General features: G+C 41.7%; 1 protein-coding gene across 1 annotated transcript in view; it reads right to left on the bottom strand.

Moving 5' to 3' along the window:
- The window catches only part of kcnip4a (potassium voltage-gated channel interacting protein 4a), a 35,031-nt gene extending 21,871 nt beyond the window's left edge, over window positions 1-13,160 (bottom strand). Inside the window, exon 1 of the mRNA XM_058068361.2 lies at window positions 12,866-13,160. Within this exon, the coding sequence (XP_057924344.1) occupies window positions 12,866-12,950 (85 nt within the window). The 5' untranslated portion in view covers window positions 12,951-13,160. The remainder of the gene's footprint in view (window positions 1-12,865) is intronic.
- Between the last annotated feature and the right edge of the window lie 4,354 nt (window positions 13,161-17,514).

The raw sequence follows: 17,514 nt of genomic DNA, 5'->3' as shown, positions 1-17,514 counted from the left end.
CTTACAAACTGGTCCGCAAGTTTCTTTATGCAGCGGATTCAGAGCACTTGACATATAGTGGATCCTTACGCGTTTTTGCAGTAGGCCCTGAAAAACAGCAGCATGCTCCAGTCGTAGTATAGTATCACATAAAGCATAGTATAGTGTTGACTTCCAGACAAGTGCATGTAAATAATTCATGCTGAAGTCGTGTCTGAGGGTGAGGGCTTAGCCAGCATTGCCACTGAGGAGAGCATCCTGAAGATTGTTGGTGAAATAGTGGCCATGATGGAAAATGGGACAGCACAGAATTCCAATGTGCGCAATAACGGTTCAGACTGAATTTGGCCCATTTCTGTCTCAGGACTAAATTAAATTCATCGATCGGCGCCATGACGCCATGGCTTTTTTTTTCTTTTTAATGGTGCTTGCCCTTTGCTGAAGCGCAGGAAGCATGCATGAACCCTTTCAACTTTCTGACCTTCACAATGTTAGACAGAGAAACCAATTAAGGAAATATTGCATCTTAAAAGAACAGTTCCTTTGTGTTTGTGCGCTGCCTTGGGAAATGTAACTGCATGTTCTACCATTGCCTGCATTACCTCTTGATGTCTGATGTGTGACATTAACGTTGCCTCATACCAATTGTGGTGGTCTTGCTTTAGAGCAGGGGTCTACATGTGGCCCGATTTTTTGGCCCCTGACATTGAAACCCACAAGAGTTGGTACCAATAGACAGAACACCAACTAAGCATGAGATGACAGTATGATAACCCAGGGCAAAAAAACAATTTCATGGTTTCACCGTATAATAATAATTACAGTTTGAAAATGTTCAACTTTTACATCTTTTTAGAAGTCAAGTCATTTAAAAAAAACCAACACTATGAAAGTGGAACATAGTGTTGTGAAAAAGTGTTGGCCCCCTTCCTGATTTTTTTTATTTTAATTTGTTTAATCTGAAACATCTAACAAATATGACAACAAAAACTGACCACAAAATGTTTATTAATTAAACTTTTTATGATTAAAAGGAGAAAAAAAAATATCCAAACATACATGGCCCTGCGTGCAAAAAGTGACTGCCCTTCTGTTAAAACAAATATTGAGTTTAATTGAGAAATATCAGTCTGGAAAAGGTTCTAAAGCCATTTCTATAGCTCTGGGACTCCAGCAAACAACAGTGAGAGCCATTATCCACTAAAGGCGTAAACATGGAACAGTGGTGAACCTGCCCAGAATTGGCCGGCCAACCAAAATGACCAAGACCGCAATGACAACTCATCCAACAGGTCACAAAACACCTCACAACAACATCCAAAGAACTGCAGGCCTCACTTGCCTCAGTGTTCATGACTCCACCATAAGACAGAAACTGGTCTGCATGCCATGTCCCATTACATCTGGTGAAGTAATGCTGCATTTCAGACATCTTACCAACAGTAAAATATGGTGGTGGTAGTGTAGTGGTCTGGGGCTCTTTTGCTGAGACGAGACTTGCTGTGATAAATGGAACCATAATAAATATTATAGTTTACACAATAAATATTATGGTTTAAAAATAAAGCAAAAATCCAAATAAATGCAATCAAGTGTTCCAAGAAGGTCACAACATAAATAATATTCATTCATTTTCTACCACTTATCCTCATGAGGGTCGCGGGGGTGCTGGAGCCTATCCCAGCTGTCTTCAGGCAAGAGGTGGGGTGCTCCACCAATGTCAATCCGATTATATGTTCAATGAATGAGGTGTATACAAAGGTTAAATTCCTTCCCTTTGAGCAAATAAACCGAATACAAGCGGAATATTTGGGTCCATGTATACATGGTTAGTATGAAGTGGTTGTTGCTTGTTCAGTGGAGAATAAACAGTTTAAACCATTTATCATCGACTCCGGTCTTGTTCTGACTCACATCTCCACATTTGGTGACCCTCGACATGAGTAATACGTCAACCGACAATGGCACCAACGACAATGGCGCTCAATCCAGCTATGCCCCAGGCCCTTGGTTTTAACACATCAAAGTTCCAACTTCAAGGAATAATTCCATAAAAATAGTATTTCCAAGTAATGGCCACCCTGGACCGCCACCTTCTCTCATATTACAGGAAACGGTATGGTGGATGATTTTAGTGGTGACTTTTTTTTATAGCATGGAAACTGGTAACCATGACGACATGTAACAGGTAAGTAAACACACAACAATTAGTACTAAACTAATACACAACTCTAACATGCAACTTTAGCAAAAAGCAAATGTCACAAGGAAAAACGCCAAGTCAGAATTATAGCACTGGCTGCCTCCCAGCATGCCTTGCGGCACTTTTTTGTACAGTTACTCAAAATACAAATTTAGAGTAATTCGTTTATCATCCTCCACATGTAGCAGTAGTTGCCCTGTGTATGTGTGATGTACCTATTGCTGTGAATCAGATGGTTTGTGCATGCCCATAAGAGCAGCAACCCCCTTGAAGCAAACTGAAGAGCCTCAAGAGCGCCACAATATTCTATTTTAATATTTATGTTTTAGACTTTTTTCCACAGGCCTGTCACAGCGTCCAGTGGTTGAAACCTGTTTCCGGAGTGACGACTTGATGCGACCCAGAGTCTATCCCCAGAGGCCCCCCATTAGGTCATTAGAGTTCGAGACCCCAGCTTTAGAGGCAAGCACTAAAACAGTTAAAAGTTGACATCGGGCCAGAAAAAAATGGACTTTATGTAACAACTCGTTAAAATTTGATGCCCGCATTAATGCCTCAGCTCAAAACACATAGCGCCTGTAAAACAGTTAAACATTGACATTGTCCTTTAAACCCATACAAAATGTAACCATGGTAAATTGTCCTTTACACTGGCGTTAGGAACACACCGTCATCGTAATTGACAATGTGTTGATGTCATGTTTTGAAGAATTTCTTTTATGCAGGGTTAGGGGCTGTATTTAAAGGTCACATCTTTACAATAAAATACAGCCTGCATGATGCTTTTGTTATTGAAACAAGCTTCGGTAATTGCTCATTGTGGTATATTGATTAAAAAGGCCTAAGAAAAGGAAAGTTTCTTTTTACATGCATTTTTATGTACCCCCCCTTATGTGTATAACAGCATGATTTATGTCCTTTATTAATTTGCGGTGGAGTACAACAACATAGGGATGCCAACAAATTAACACAATTTATGGACAAATATGTGCATTTTTAAGAGCATCTCTGTTATGACTTTATTTACAAGGCCTGTGCTCTGCTGGAGGCCAAAAGCATCCTCTCCTCCTCTCCTGAGAACCTTGCTGGTGTTAGAACTTGTTGACTTGCTTCTGCATTGAACAACTTTTGTGCTTTGTAAAGCAGCAAACACACTTTTCAGTCTCTCGGGTTGTAAATTAGATGCTAAAAATAAATGAAATATTTCAATCTGCTACTTCAAAAAACAGAGCACTGATGTCATCTGGAGGATTTTTGTGTCAAGTTTTTGCAGTCGCACGGGCCCACAATGGTACGCGGGCGTGTTGGCCGTGCAATTAAAAAAAAACGAATTCAACAAAAATGTAATCCCCAAACACTAATATTATATAATAATAAGAATAACTTCCTTAATTCTTGCTTTGTTTCAGCGTCTCTTTTCAGTCCCGCTAGATGAGTTTCACACAGCGAGGAGCGAGTGTTTCCCGGATAAATCCTCTTAGTTTTGAGCCACTGAAACTGTGCATATCTAATAGCGCTTGGCTGTGATATGCCACGCACCCCCTTGCTTCTTCTCAAGTGCAATGGAGAGCGATTGTGTGCAGAATGATAATGCCTTTTATGTAATATTGCTGAAATGGAGTGGGAGCGAGGAGTTATGCTTATTGCTGTGGGGCGTCTCGGTTGCTTGTTCAGTGACAGTCATCAGCCCCACAGAATATTGATTTTTTTTTATTGTGCAGGAATGTTTATTACACGACTGTAATACAATACAATACACTACACTGAGATGTTATGAATGTAATGTCACTTGAAGTATCCCTGTGTGCGGCATGAGTAAAATGAATAATAGGCTTTCCAACTTGGATAGCAGGTGGACGTACGGCGAGGCCCTACAGCACCCGCCGACAAGCACCATCTGGGCAGGTATCACTTATGCAGCAATATATTTTAGTGTGGAAAACTGCTCCCCGACAGTCACAGTTGTTAATACAGTCTTAAAGTCATACATGAACTCTAGAACCTTCTATTTGCAGGTTACGCAAGCACAGTGCAGACTTTAAACCAGTAAGAGTCTTTTAATGGGGAAAATTGGTCAAATAAAACCACATTTATGATCAATAATGTTGATTTTTGTACATGTTTTTAATGTGTTTACTGTGGGGTATGTAGAAATATATATACCTTTATGTATATTAATATAGAAATATAGTATATAATTTAGGATGTGCTGCTTTTAAAATAAAGTGGGGTGGTGGTTGGGTTTTTTTGGACGACAACTAGCAATAAAGTTAAGATTAAGATTAAGATATGCCTTTATTCGCCCCTCAGTGGGGAAATTTGTATTGCACAGCAGCAAGAGTACAGAGTCAGTTAAGCAGTACAAAATACACAATATAGAAAAATAAACAATATAAACAACCCAAGTATTAACAAAATCAACAGTTTTTCCCAGGTTAAGGTGACACAATTCAACTCACATATTAAATGATACAGGGCATACAGGATGCGGAGTAATTTCCTATACAGTTCTACCTTGGAGACTGTATGTCTGTAAGTAATGTGCAACTATAATTATGTGGGTGGAGAAATGCTGTATTTTAGACAGCAGTGTCTCTGTTACCCCCGCCCTTTGGTTTGGTCTTCTCTTGTGAATTAAATGTTCTTAGGAGCGGAGCCATGACACTCCATTAGGCTTTTGGGTGGCTTATTCCCTATGTGTTAAGATTAAGATTAAGATATGCCTTTATTCGTCCCTCAGTGGGGAAATTTGTATTGCACAGCAGCAAGAGTACAGAAATCAGTTAAGCAGTACAAAATACACAATATAGAAAAATAAACAATATAAACAACCCAAGTATTAACAAAATCAACAGTTTTTCCCAGAGTTATATACAATACAGTATGTAGATAATATGAAACAAAGTGAGATATTTGACCAGTCTATACACTGAGATCTTGTTAGAGAGTTAATATGAGGCATTATGGTATTAATACACTATGTAAATATGAAAAAGATAACTGTACAGGCACACCTGTGAGGTTGTACCGAGTTAAAAGAAAACAGACCGAAAATTGTTAAAAATGATCAGTCATGTCAAAGATCTCCATGACAAGAATGTTTAAGAAAATAGGACTAATTCATCTTTGGCGTCAAGAAACCACTTCCTGGATGTAAACAAATGACGCCATTCCATCAGTGTCAGCCATTTTTTTTCCAGCTGTTGATTTTAAATAATAAAGCAGGGCTTTAATGTTTACTGGTGGCACTGAAGTGGAACTTTGCTTCCTTCATTTCCAGCACACTTCATCCCTCCGCTCATGCTCCAACAGTTGCCTACAAATGATCCATGATTTTTAGTGCATTAATCCTCTGTGGAGAATTGCTTTAATTAACTGCTTTAATGGGGTAAAAAATGGCTTCTGCTGCAGCTTTAATGCACCATGTAGCATTTCAAAAATATTATTATTTTTAGTGCTGGACAAATAATTGGCTTGTCCAGCAGCACAATAACAAGGACCGCCTCCGGGAATAGTTATTTTTTGGCCACTGAGCAATGATAATGGGAGGAAATGAAACACTGTTTTTGAGTCCATCTCCAGATCAACTTTATTTATCCCACATTGGGGGAAATTCCACACTATATCTATTTACTGCTGCGGCGCCATCTACACGCACTCTGCTCTATTTCCTCCTGCAAATCTCCAATTACACTAATTTGCTTTCTTTGCCAAGCAGTCTTGCAGGCGATATGAAATTGCATTAGAATGCCAGACAGGAACAGGAACAGGAACAGCGGGGAAATGTGTGAAATGCAAACAGGCCAAGCTATGCTGGAAACAAACACTTGTAGTTCCCATTCAACAAGCTAAACAGTGACAAAACTGGTGACCTCTCGTGGTCCATCAGAGTCTTCGTAATCACTCACAGATGACACAAAAATGGGGCACCGGAGCCAAATCAATCCTCATTAGGTGTAAATGTAATGTATCAGAAGCAACAAGCACAGCCGGTGTGATACCGGAGCACAAAAAGCAGCGAAAATATAAAAAAAAAAGTGCCAATTCCTGCACCGCTTTGCATTTAAATTGAATTTCGTGGTGCGCTCAGCGGTGCGAGGACAATGAAGGGGAAACAGAGGGAATGATTGTAAATGACAATTCCACTGTGGGGTTGTAGGTGGGGCTCATACTGTATCCTCGCCTTTGTTTTACACAATCCGTAGAGGTTTTTCCTTTCTACACTGAGCTGGGAAAAAAGGCGTAAATATATGAGATAAAGCAGACAGGTTGACATTTTTCCACCACATTCATTGTTCCGTAAAAATGCTAGCAACAAGAAGGCGGAAGTAGACTCTGCAATCTTAAACCTCTGAAGATATGGCATCAAGAGTTGAAACAGCCCATTGTCAGCAAGTATTTCATGCTACACATTAGTCGAGGTGGTGTGTGGAAGCAGGTGAGGCAATGTCTCTGTTCTGTGTAAAAGGCAAAGCTTAAAAAGGTAAATCCCCAATCTACGAGTACAACTACTAATATTGGAATATAATATACAATTTGTACTGCCACCTTTGGAGGCAGTATCAAATGTTGACAAATAGTTTACACCAGGGGTCTCAAACATGTGGCCCGTGGGCCAAATGTGGCCCGCAGGACACTAGTTTGAGGCCCCTGCCTTGATATGAAAGTTTAATGTTAGTGCGGCCCGCGCAAGTTTGATATGGATGCTGTATGGTATCATGTACCCAGAAAAAATTATTACGTTTGATTAATGTTCATGTTAAAGGTTAAATAACTGTTAACAGTTATCCTCCCTATCCGTGTGGAAGTGGTAAGTTTTTGGCTATTTAAGTTTAAAGGAAATAACTTGAAGGCTACCGTTGAGGTCGCTAGGTCTCTAGTTTGCAAGTTAGCATGTGTCTCAAGACCCTGCAGTTGCGCAATATGTTGTAAATAAAAAAAGTATAAATGTGACTTGTGAATTATTGTGAATTATTATTATTATATTTATTTATTTATTACTGATTGATTGATTTTCTTTATTCTTGATTTGTTTATTTTTCATCTTATTTTGTGTAGAAAAATAAAAAAAAAGTAAGATATTTGAGAACAGTGGAATGTTTTATCAGCTTTTGTTGTAGAAAATTGGAACCAAAGTGAAGTTTTTAAAAACATTTTGTTTTTAATAAATGCGTTTTTTTTTTTTTTTGGAAAACCCGATGCAGCCCAGTCTCACCCAGACCCGAGCTCCAGTGGCCCCCAAGTAAATTGAGTTTGAGACCCCTGTTTTACTGTCCCACACGCTGGTGCTGATGTCATCATATTAGCCAACTGTTTCTGTATGAATGTCAGATCTTCCACCATTGTTGCTGTCCGTGTATTTCATACATCACACCACACCCTGGTGTTGACATCATATAACTGTTTGATTGTCGCTGTGTGAAAGTGCACACCGTGTACAACCTCTGAAGGCGTGTCAGTACCGTTCGTACAGAACACCGAACTGGAAAAAAGGTGTAAAAGATACGAACTAGAGGTTTGTAGAAATTAAGAACAGGGTGTCAATTCCCAATATTTCAAAAAAAAGCATCCGAAGATTGATCTGTCAAACGCGGACATGAAAGCCATTTGCCAGCTGCCATGTTCGTCTGGCGGAAAATGAAATATGACAAAAAATAAATTGCACGACCAGCAAAATGCAAGAACCCGCTAACATAGCTAGCTGAGATGTGTTGGATAATGAAATGTATCATTATCCCAGTTCCCTGGAGGGGTGGGCTTGATTCCCTGGTGGTTTGTCGGCAGCCTGTGCACGACTGCAAGACCAGTAATTGCCAGTGAACGATGCGTGGAGAGGACATTGTCTCTCTGATTTTTTTTTTTTTACTTTGGTTGGAGGGAAGGGTACAAAGAGTCTCACAGGGAGTTTAAAGTTAAAAGTGCTTAAGCGGCAATAAACGACATGGACGAGCTACCTAGGAGGGACCTTAAAGGTAGAAGATGTAAATGGACATACTGTAAGTGGAGTCTTTAATCGCGTCAACGGCGAGGGTGACATCTCTTTGACAGGCTCATCAGTGCCTAATTATTCATTCACATGTAATGGTGGATGAAAAAAAAAAAAAAGAACGGGAGAGTGTGAGGGAGACAGAGGACACAACTGAAGGTTTAACTTTCCACTTCTCTGCGACAAAAGCGGATCATTTTACAGCACTTGAACACGTGTCAACAAACTGTCAATCAGGCAAAAAGCATCTGAGGCAGCAGGGCTCTGGTCTTCTTAAAGGGGAACTGCACTTTTTTTTGCCCCTCATTCACAATCCTTATGAGAAATAAGCATGTATTTCTTTCTTTTTTGGGGCATTATAACCATCATTTACATAACTGACTTGTATATTGAGGCGGCACGGCGGTCGAGTGGTTAGCGCGCACACCTCACAGCTAGGAGACCAGGGTTCAAATCCACCCTCTGTGTGGAGTTTGCATGTTTTCTCCGGGTACTCCGGTTTCCTCCCACATTCCAAAAACATGCTAGGTTAATTGGCGACTCCAAATTGTCCATAGGTATGAATGTGAGTGTGAATGGTTGTTTGTCTATATGTGCCCTGTGATTGGCTGGCGACCAGTCCAGGGTGTACCCCTGCCTCTCGTCCAAAGACAGCTGGGATAGGCTCCAGCACCCCCCGCGACCCTCGTGAGGAAAAGCGGTAGAAAATGAATGAATGAACTTGTATCTTGACCTCACGTTAAAATGCACAGTTCATGTTTCACATAAACATTGTGAATGATGGGCAAAATTCTCTCCATAAAGTGCAGTTCTCCTTTAAGGACTGACTGAGAAAAAATGCCTGCTGTTGAGGACCTTGTGCAAAGGATTGAGTCAAAGATCCTCCATGTGACGAGAGCACTGTGATGCAACACCAGCCAAAGATCCTCAATATTAAGAGTTTGGGGACAAAAATGTTTTGAACTGATCTTTCAGCCCGCAGTCCGCCAGTTGAACAACCCTGCTTTTCTTTAAGAAGCAAAGTGTTCTTCTGTAGGCAATTCTTACTACAGCTTTAATGCTGCAGTCCACACATATAGAGCAGTGTCAGCATTTCTTACAACGTATGAAAGATAGGCAACATCTTCATCTCCTCCATCATTTCCAGCTGAGTGCTTCACTTCCCAGTGACATTTGGATTCCCATTCATTAGGCTGCCAATACTCTGCCCTGACTGAGTGTGCCGATTAAGCATCTCCATTCTCACGCTTATGGAGATCGAGATCCCTCTTCGGCACGTGTCTTCGCTGTGTCTGCGGCACATTACTCGACTCGTAAGCGTGTCTTCGGACATGACGGATGAAAGTTTTGCAGACTCTCTGTTGCATAAACACATGTATAATGTATAGCGTAATGTATAGTTCTCCTTTATGGGCTGGGGAATATCCACTTGTGGTGACATCACAGGGGCCTCCTATCAGGTCATGTTCCACCTGTACAGTACTCCATTGACAAACACTGAATATTTGATACCTGCATCCACGTGGGCTGGCGTCATGTAAGGAAGTCTCATTCCGGCTTTGGAATAATTCACTTGTTCTGCTGCTTTATAGGACCAATCTGGAAGCTGCAGAAACTTGGCTTTATAAGGCTCTTAAAACGATGAAAGGTGTCAGTGTCAAGGTTTTCTTGACCTTTTTACAACCACCCCTTTCCTGAGGGTCACCGCCTTTTGGGCGGGTCTGGTATCAGCTTCCCACCAGCTTGTCTTTGTCTTTACTCCTGGTTTTTGGTTTCTGGTGCATATTTTTTTTTTTACTTAGAAATCTCTGAACTAGTCCTTAAAAACAGCAGAACATCTCGATCATAAAATAAAAGCAGTGCTCTCCAAACTTTTCACAGTCCCATACTCCTTCAGACATTAAGTCTTATTCCCCCTACTCCTGTTATAATGGATTTTTTTGGAAAAGAAAATCTTTACAGAAGAGCATGTCCGCTATAATGCATACACACACACACACACACACACACATCTGTTGACTCGTCCAGCTGTAGTGAATAAGATTCACTGTAGTCAAGTTCTTAAACATCCTGTGCCATGTCATTAGTGCTCTGAGAAACAGTATGTTTGATGAAGGCATGGTCTACTTTTTCTGGCCTTAATCGTTGTTCAAAAAAAAAAAAAAAATTATGCGGCTTATTTTTCAATTGCACAGATACTAGTCAGTACATCCAGCCAAGAAACAAATGAAGGGCTCATACGGCTCAGAAAGTGCAATCAGTCACAGAACCACAGAAGAAGGCCAGCTCTTATTTAGCACACAATATGAATGAATCTTTGAGATTAAAAAAAACATAAAACTTACTGGTTTGTTCATGTAACATGTAACACAGAACAATGAACGACTCCACGTTCTGTTTGCTCTATGCACTGTTCATATGATGAGGCGTTCAAGAGCACTGTGTAACTCAGCGTCTTCTTTCTCTTTGGGCTTTTCCCTTCAGGGGTCGCCACAGGAAATCAATCTCCTCCATCCAAACCCCGTCTATCTCACACCAACTACCCTCATGTGCTCCTTCGCTACATCCATAAACCTTCTATTTGGTCTTCCTCTACGCCTCCTACCTGGCAGCTCTAAAAGCAGCATCCGAACCATCTCAGTCTGTCCTCTCTGACCATCTCCAAGGCCTAACATGTAACGTCCCTCTGATGTACTCGTTCCTGATCCTATCCATCCTGGTCACTCCCAATGAGCACCTCAGCATCCTCATCTCTGCTACCTCCAGTTCTGCTTCCTGTGTAACTCTGTGTGGTAGATGCTAATGTATGCATGCCGCTTTAAGTTTCTATACAGACCCCAGTAAACAAACTTGTGTTTTCCTAGTAATCGTCCATGGAGACCTTAGGTGTGTATTTCACGTCTGTATTTCATTAGTTAGTGAAATGTAGACAACAATATGGTGCTCAATAAAAAGGAGCCTCCACTGTCTCAAATATTTCAGGGATGAGTGTAACGTCCCTATACAATAATTTACATGTCACTGACACAATCACCACAAGAACCAAAGCCAATGTCATTTAAATCCCCCCTGGTGTTTCAGACCCACGCAGCGTACGGCCGACAATAGAATTAGTGTGAAAAATGGAGAGAATCCGACTGTTTGATTGCATGTAAACGTAGCGAGCATCAAGAGGCAAATAGTGTTGCGACATGATGCTAATGACTTGTGGGTGCTTCTCTTAGCAATCATCCGCTTTTAAATTGCCTTGACGTCCTTCATTTGGAGACAAATATTCCCCGGCCCACTTCCTGTGGTTCTTGTTGAACCTCGTGCAGGATAAAGACGGCTGAAGGCTTTTATGTCATAAACAAATTAGCCAAGATTGGAGGAATCCATCAATTTACCCAATGGAGTTAAAGCCATTAGTTTCCATAGTGACCAGTGGATGGTTTATTGTCGTTCCGTTGTCTGCGTAAATAATCCTATAAGCTATCTGCAGTGGACCAGTGGCTTTTAATTGACGTCGTTCTGGAACGCTTGCTTGACTGATGACTTTGTACCGGAGCAGTAAAGAATCCTCGTACTTCATGCTGGAGGACCTTAAAGCATGTAATATGTATGTAGGCTTTGTTGTCTTTAAATAAAGTCATAAAAGCCACCGCCGCAGCGAAGGGCTATTCAAATGGTGGCCTGCGGGCCAAATCAGACCCGTGAATGACATGAGAGAGAAAACTGGGAGTGACTAACATCTAACAGTCGGGATCTTTGGCAAGTATTTTTATTTCTTGCAGAAAGCCCCACCTGTCACATCTTTGCCCGTTACTTTTGCACTTTTAAGGACCTACTACATGGATCCTCAGTTTTTAACAAAAACAAAAAAACACTAGCCAAAAATCCTATATTAAAAAAGGAAAGGTCGCCCCGGTGTTATTCATGTTCAATGCTGATTCATTCTCATTAGGGATTATGCTGGAGCCTATCCCAGCTGGTGAGAAGCGGTGTTCACCATGGACTGGTCACACTCACATTCACGCTTATGGACAATTTGGAGTCACCAACTAACTTAGCATGTTTTTGGAATGTGGGAGGAAACCGGAGTACCCGGACGGAGTACCCGGACGGAGTACCCGGACGGAGTACCCGGACGGAGTACCCGGACGGAGTACCCGGAGTACCCGGACGGAGTACCCGGACGGAGTACCCGGACGGAGTACCCGGACGAAGTACCCGGACGGAGTACCCGGACGAAGTACCCGGAGTACCCGGACGGAGTACCCGGAGTACCCGGACGGAGTACCCGGAGTACCCGGACGGAGTACCCGGAGTACCCGGACGGAGTACCCGGACGGAGTACCCCCCCACACACACACACGGAGAATCTGGAACCTCCACACAGAGATACCCAACGGAGATTCGAACCCAGATCTCCTGACTGTGTGGCCAACATGTGCGCCCACCGTGCTGCCCCCTTGTCAGTCAAAGGTCCTCTAAGTGACAGGGGGCTTTCTGGCATATTAACAAATGGGTTTCAAAAATGGTCACTCCCAAGTGTAGAAGTGACCTTTCAGGCCGGTCTCGTGTCATTCATGGGCCCCCCCAGTTCCCCATCACTGCTCTATAGTAACATGGTCAGTCATTGCTATCCAGTTTTGGTCAACAAAAATCACAGCTGTAATAAGAAAGCGCGACGCTCCACTAAGTGGGAAGGGTCTTACCGGTGTTCAAAGAGCCGGTGACAAGTCGGAACAGGTACTGGGCAAACTTGAAAATCTCCCGCTTGCATCTTTTCCTACAGCTCATCTTGACCTGCGCAGAGAGTCGACAAAGTCCCTTTTGCTCCTCCTGCGGCACTGTCAGCGTATCATGAATGAGTGGCTCCAGCGTAAGGCTTTATAGCTCTCTTTGTGGGAAAACTCTGCCTGCCTTCCTTTCTTTTTTCCTTCCTTCCTTCCTTGCCTCTCTCACCGCACGCAACAGCACCCTTGCACACTTAGTCGCACAAGTGAGCACTCCTCTTGCTCTACCCGCCACCATCTGTGGATGGTTTTACTGCTGACGGTTGCCATGGAGGCGTGGCCTGATTGGCTCAAGGAAAGGAGGAGGAGGAGGAAGAGATGGACGGGACATGCAAAGGAGAAAAGAAAGAGGGAATGACGAGTAAAGTGCTGCAGATGTGGAAAACAATGACAGACAATGTTACTACGGAGCAGGGGAGGGCAAATTGACCGTCCACAGACCAAATCCGGCTTGTGAATGAACAAGGTAAAATACATGCCACAACAGGTACATTGATGATAATAATAATAATAATAATAATATGTATTTTGGTCATTTGAACATTATCAGAACTATTGATTTCACAACAAATGCTACTATGCAAATGCCCACTAGTGGTGACACAAGCTCTCGTGTCACTTGCAATTTTTACTGGGATACGCGTTCCGTTGAGCTGGTAAATTCAGCATAGTCCTCAGAAAAAAACTAGCATCTAGCAAAGTCTTCCTAGCAATGTGGTCGTAACTTGAGAGCCACTATTCATGGTAGTGACTTGAGCCACTGTGTCACTACGCCACAAAAGTAGTTCTTCAGTGTTAGCTCCTACAATAACAATGCCGCTGTATCTTACTTAATATGCGGGTCATATTAATTAAATGGAACACTGTGTTTTTTTGAAAGTTTTTTTTAGAGAATCTTTGTTTCCCATTGCATGCATTAGCTGCTTTCAAGCTTGACTTTATTCGTCAAGTGCTTACAACAGCAAATCTCACCCCCTGGGTGAGAGGCATGCCCCTAGTGTCCACCACTAGAAGAACAGCAGAACACCCCTTGTCACATACAAAGTAAGGCCATCAAAAGTTAATCATGCTAAACAAACGACCCCCTTTTAAAATGACATCCCCAAATGTTGCCATGGCAGCATTGCTGTAATAGCTTTATTGGCAGGGCCTTCACATACCAGCTGTTGAGTCATTAAGACAACACCTTGGAGGACACTACAAGAAGAAATTTTGCTTTTTTTTTGCTATTATTCGAGAGAGCTAAAAGACAGCTGCACTGCACCAAAATCAACCTGACATCAAGAAGATTTGTGTGCTTTTGTGAATGATCGGTATCACAATCAGCGGCATTAAACCCTGACTGAAGCATACCGAAATGAAACAGAATTCCAGCCAAGCAAAAGGTGCTATAAAGTCATCAGTTTGCTTTTTTAATATCTTAGCAGCGTGCCCTGTTGTGGATTTAATATTCCTGTAGCAGCCAGTGAGCCACTAGTGATGCTGGGCTGCTAATATTTTCAGCGTGCATCACAGTTTTTTTTCCTAATCAGGGCTTGATTATTGACATGCTTGTTTTATGTGCTGCACCAACTCAAATCAGCTCGATTAAAAGCTGCATTTCATTTTCATGGCTTTTACATTACTTGCTAAGAAACCCTTTTTAAAAAGGCTATTTGCAAAATACAGTTAAGTGCCAAGTTAATTGAAATGCCTAATAAATTAGGACTCTTGATGTAATTGGCATACCACACATGCTAGGAGAACCCCGCTTAAATTACTAACATTAGCCATGGGTGGAGCCACAACTTACAAAGACGCTAGTTGTTTATATGCATGCGTACAAGCAGAGTATCATCCCTTGTCAGGTGACCTGTGGAGTTCGAGTTCCACTGCTACGTGCCTCTGTATCCACTTAGAGGCAGAAGCGATCAGAAGTAGTAAAGTAAGCTAATTATTAGATAACCCAGAATACCCTGAAACTCAGGGTAATTAAACAAAATTAATCATCTCCATGTCACTGGTGTGCATGAGTGACAGGAAGAAAAGCTCCGACTCACTCAGGGAAGAAGTCATTTTTTTAAGGAAAAGCTAAACTCATCACACCGCAGCTTAACATTCTAAATGTAGTAAAATGTAATATCCAAACAAGCACCAATTTGAGTTTCAAATGGAAAAAAAAAAACATACCCTGTATATATTTTAACATTTTCCCACAATGCAAGCAACACACTGCAATGATGTCAGCCTCCCTCTGGGTTCCTCTGGACAGAGGGCCATCCATCCATTTCCTATGCAGTTTGTCTATTAAAATTAAATGATTTGCTCAGATACAATGCATCATGGGAAAACAAAAAAAAAATTTCTTTAGGCACACCTTTCGAGTGTTAAGTTGCTGTGTGATGAGTTTAGCATTCTTTGTAAGACCCTGCGAGTCTGATATGTTGAGTCATGACCTTCTGCCAATTCTAATGTGTTGACAAGCTTGTCATCATATTTTCCATGGCTCATGATTGACTCCTGTCAAAGAGCTGCCTGGTCCTCAGATTTGTGCGTGCCACAATATGATATTTTATGACTTGGACATGAGCCAGCTTATATAGTATGTACAAATTGTTATTTTAAGTTGTATTCACTTGTATTGCAGAGATCTTAACTTTTTACACTTTTCTATGGCGGAACAGAGTTGGAACAACTTGAACGTGAAAAATGAACGTGAAAAACGTGAACGTGAAAAATGAACGTGAAAAATTCCCACCACGAGTGAACTACACATCCGACACTGATAATTCAGTGCATTAGTAATGAAAGAGGCGAGGAGCTCATTGCTGTATAGGAAGCACTTTCAGCCTGTTTGGGGTGGAAGGTGGCCGAGACAACGCGGGGGCGCCACTGCAGATAAGAGCCTTGCGGGTCGATACCCGACGAGTGTAATGAATTGCTTATGACATCAGATGTTAACACAAGCGCTCCCTGGGGGCTCGGCTGGAGAAAAGCATATGAGATGCCTCCTCACATTAAGATCCCGCTGTCCTGCTTTTGTATGCACTCCTTGCTCTTTTCTTTTAAGCCATAATGAGAGGTAAATGTAAGCTCCTTTTAAAAAAAAAAAAAAGGTCACTACAGACATGGGGATATACTGTAATCCTGTTCTTTACAAAAGTGCAATAGTAGCAGTGACTGCAGAGCTGTATGTCACTGTCAGTGATGCTCACCTCCATCTGCACACCGCTGTCTGCCCTCAAATGGGATGCCGATAAGGGAAACTCATTCATTTGTGCAAAAGTGAAGCCGCAAAAAAAAAAAAATTCCAGGGAGGCTTGAAGACCAAACACCGCAAACACTGCACAGGAACAAATCATACGAAAACCGAGGGACTTGGAAAAACAAGTTTGACTGTATTGTCTGCTTTGAAAGTTTGACATACGTACTTTTCATAAAAAGGTAGCCTTTTCTGTAATATGTCATTGTGGAGGTTTTCTTCAGTGTGCAGCGGGTAATTGGTTCCCGTCTCGTCCCAAAGCGCAGCATCCACAACCTCAAGGTCGGTCCTTGACATGTCTCAGCCACCCTGGGAGTGATTTTCAGAAACACGAAGGACAGCTATTTCTATATTTGCCGCTTTTGCTAATGGCACTTTCTCATTTGTTGCGTCTGTCCGCTTCTTTTTTTTTTTTTTTTTTTTGCTGGAATTGGGTCAACAAGCCACACCAGGAATGAATTGAGGTCACATGGAGGAGAGCTTTTTAGCATTGGCGCAGTAGATGCGTTGTTATGGCTGCTCACTTTGGTGTGCTTACAGTATGGAGGCCTGCTTTTCTGCTCTGGTCCTCAAGTCGCAAATGTAAACATTGCTTTTACAAGAAAACCTCTTGCATCTCCAATTAACGCATTTCCTCATCCTTGTCTTGTGGAGTGCTTACCGACAAGCCACTCCTACTGATAAACGTCAAGTAGTTTACAGCTCCTAATAATAATCTTGCATTTGTGGTGGCTTCCATTTGCACCGTTCCACTGGGAGCAGAGAGTGCCTCTCGCAGGAGTGGCTGCTAACAGACATTAAAAAACCTTAATGACAGTTTGATGATCTTCTCAGTCTGAAACTTAAGCCCTGGTCATAGCAAGAATGAGGGCTACTAAAGTATTCTGAATATAAACTATGTTTTTGCTGGAGAAAAGCCTTAAAAACTAGTATATTTGAAATCATTCAGTACTAAAAAAAAATATTTATGTAGTCTTAAAACCCGAAGGTCTGATCCCGAAGACTTATTTATACATCTTGTACTGCATGTGCTGATGATGCAACATATAACAGCCATAAGGATGGCAAAAGTGATAATTGATAAACGCTTGGCATGGATTATTTGCATGTATTAATACACTCCACAGCATGGAGGAAGTGGAAGAACATGGAGGAGGGTAGCATGCAGAAAGCTATGCATTGTAGGGACATTGTACATGCACACACACACACACACACACAGTTTAGTTCCAAATGTGAACATTGCAAATAGTTCACTGTGTTATATTTGTAAATTGTTATGTTTGTGTTGTTTATGTTGTGATATTGGATTCACCGAGTGGTTAGC

This window comes from Doryrhamphus excisus, linkage group LG2 (assembly GCF_037039965.1).
Source record: "Doryrhamphus excisus strain RoL-2023G ecotype Guam linkage group LG2, RoL_Dexc_Guam_v1.1, whole genome shotgun sequence".
Classification (NCBI taxonomy): Eukaryota; Metazoa; Chordata; class Actinopteri; order Syngnathiformes; family Syngnathidae; genus Doryrhamphus; species Doryrhamphus excisus.
This window is presented reverse-complemented; position numbering and strand designations above follow the sequence as displayed.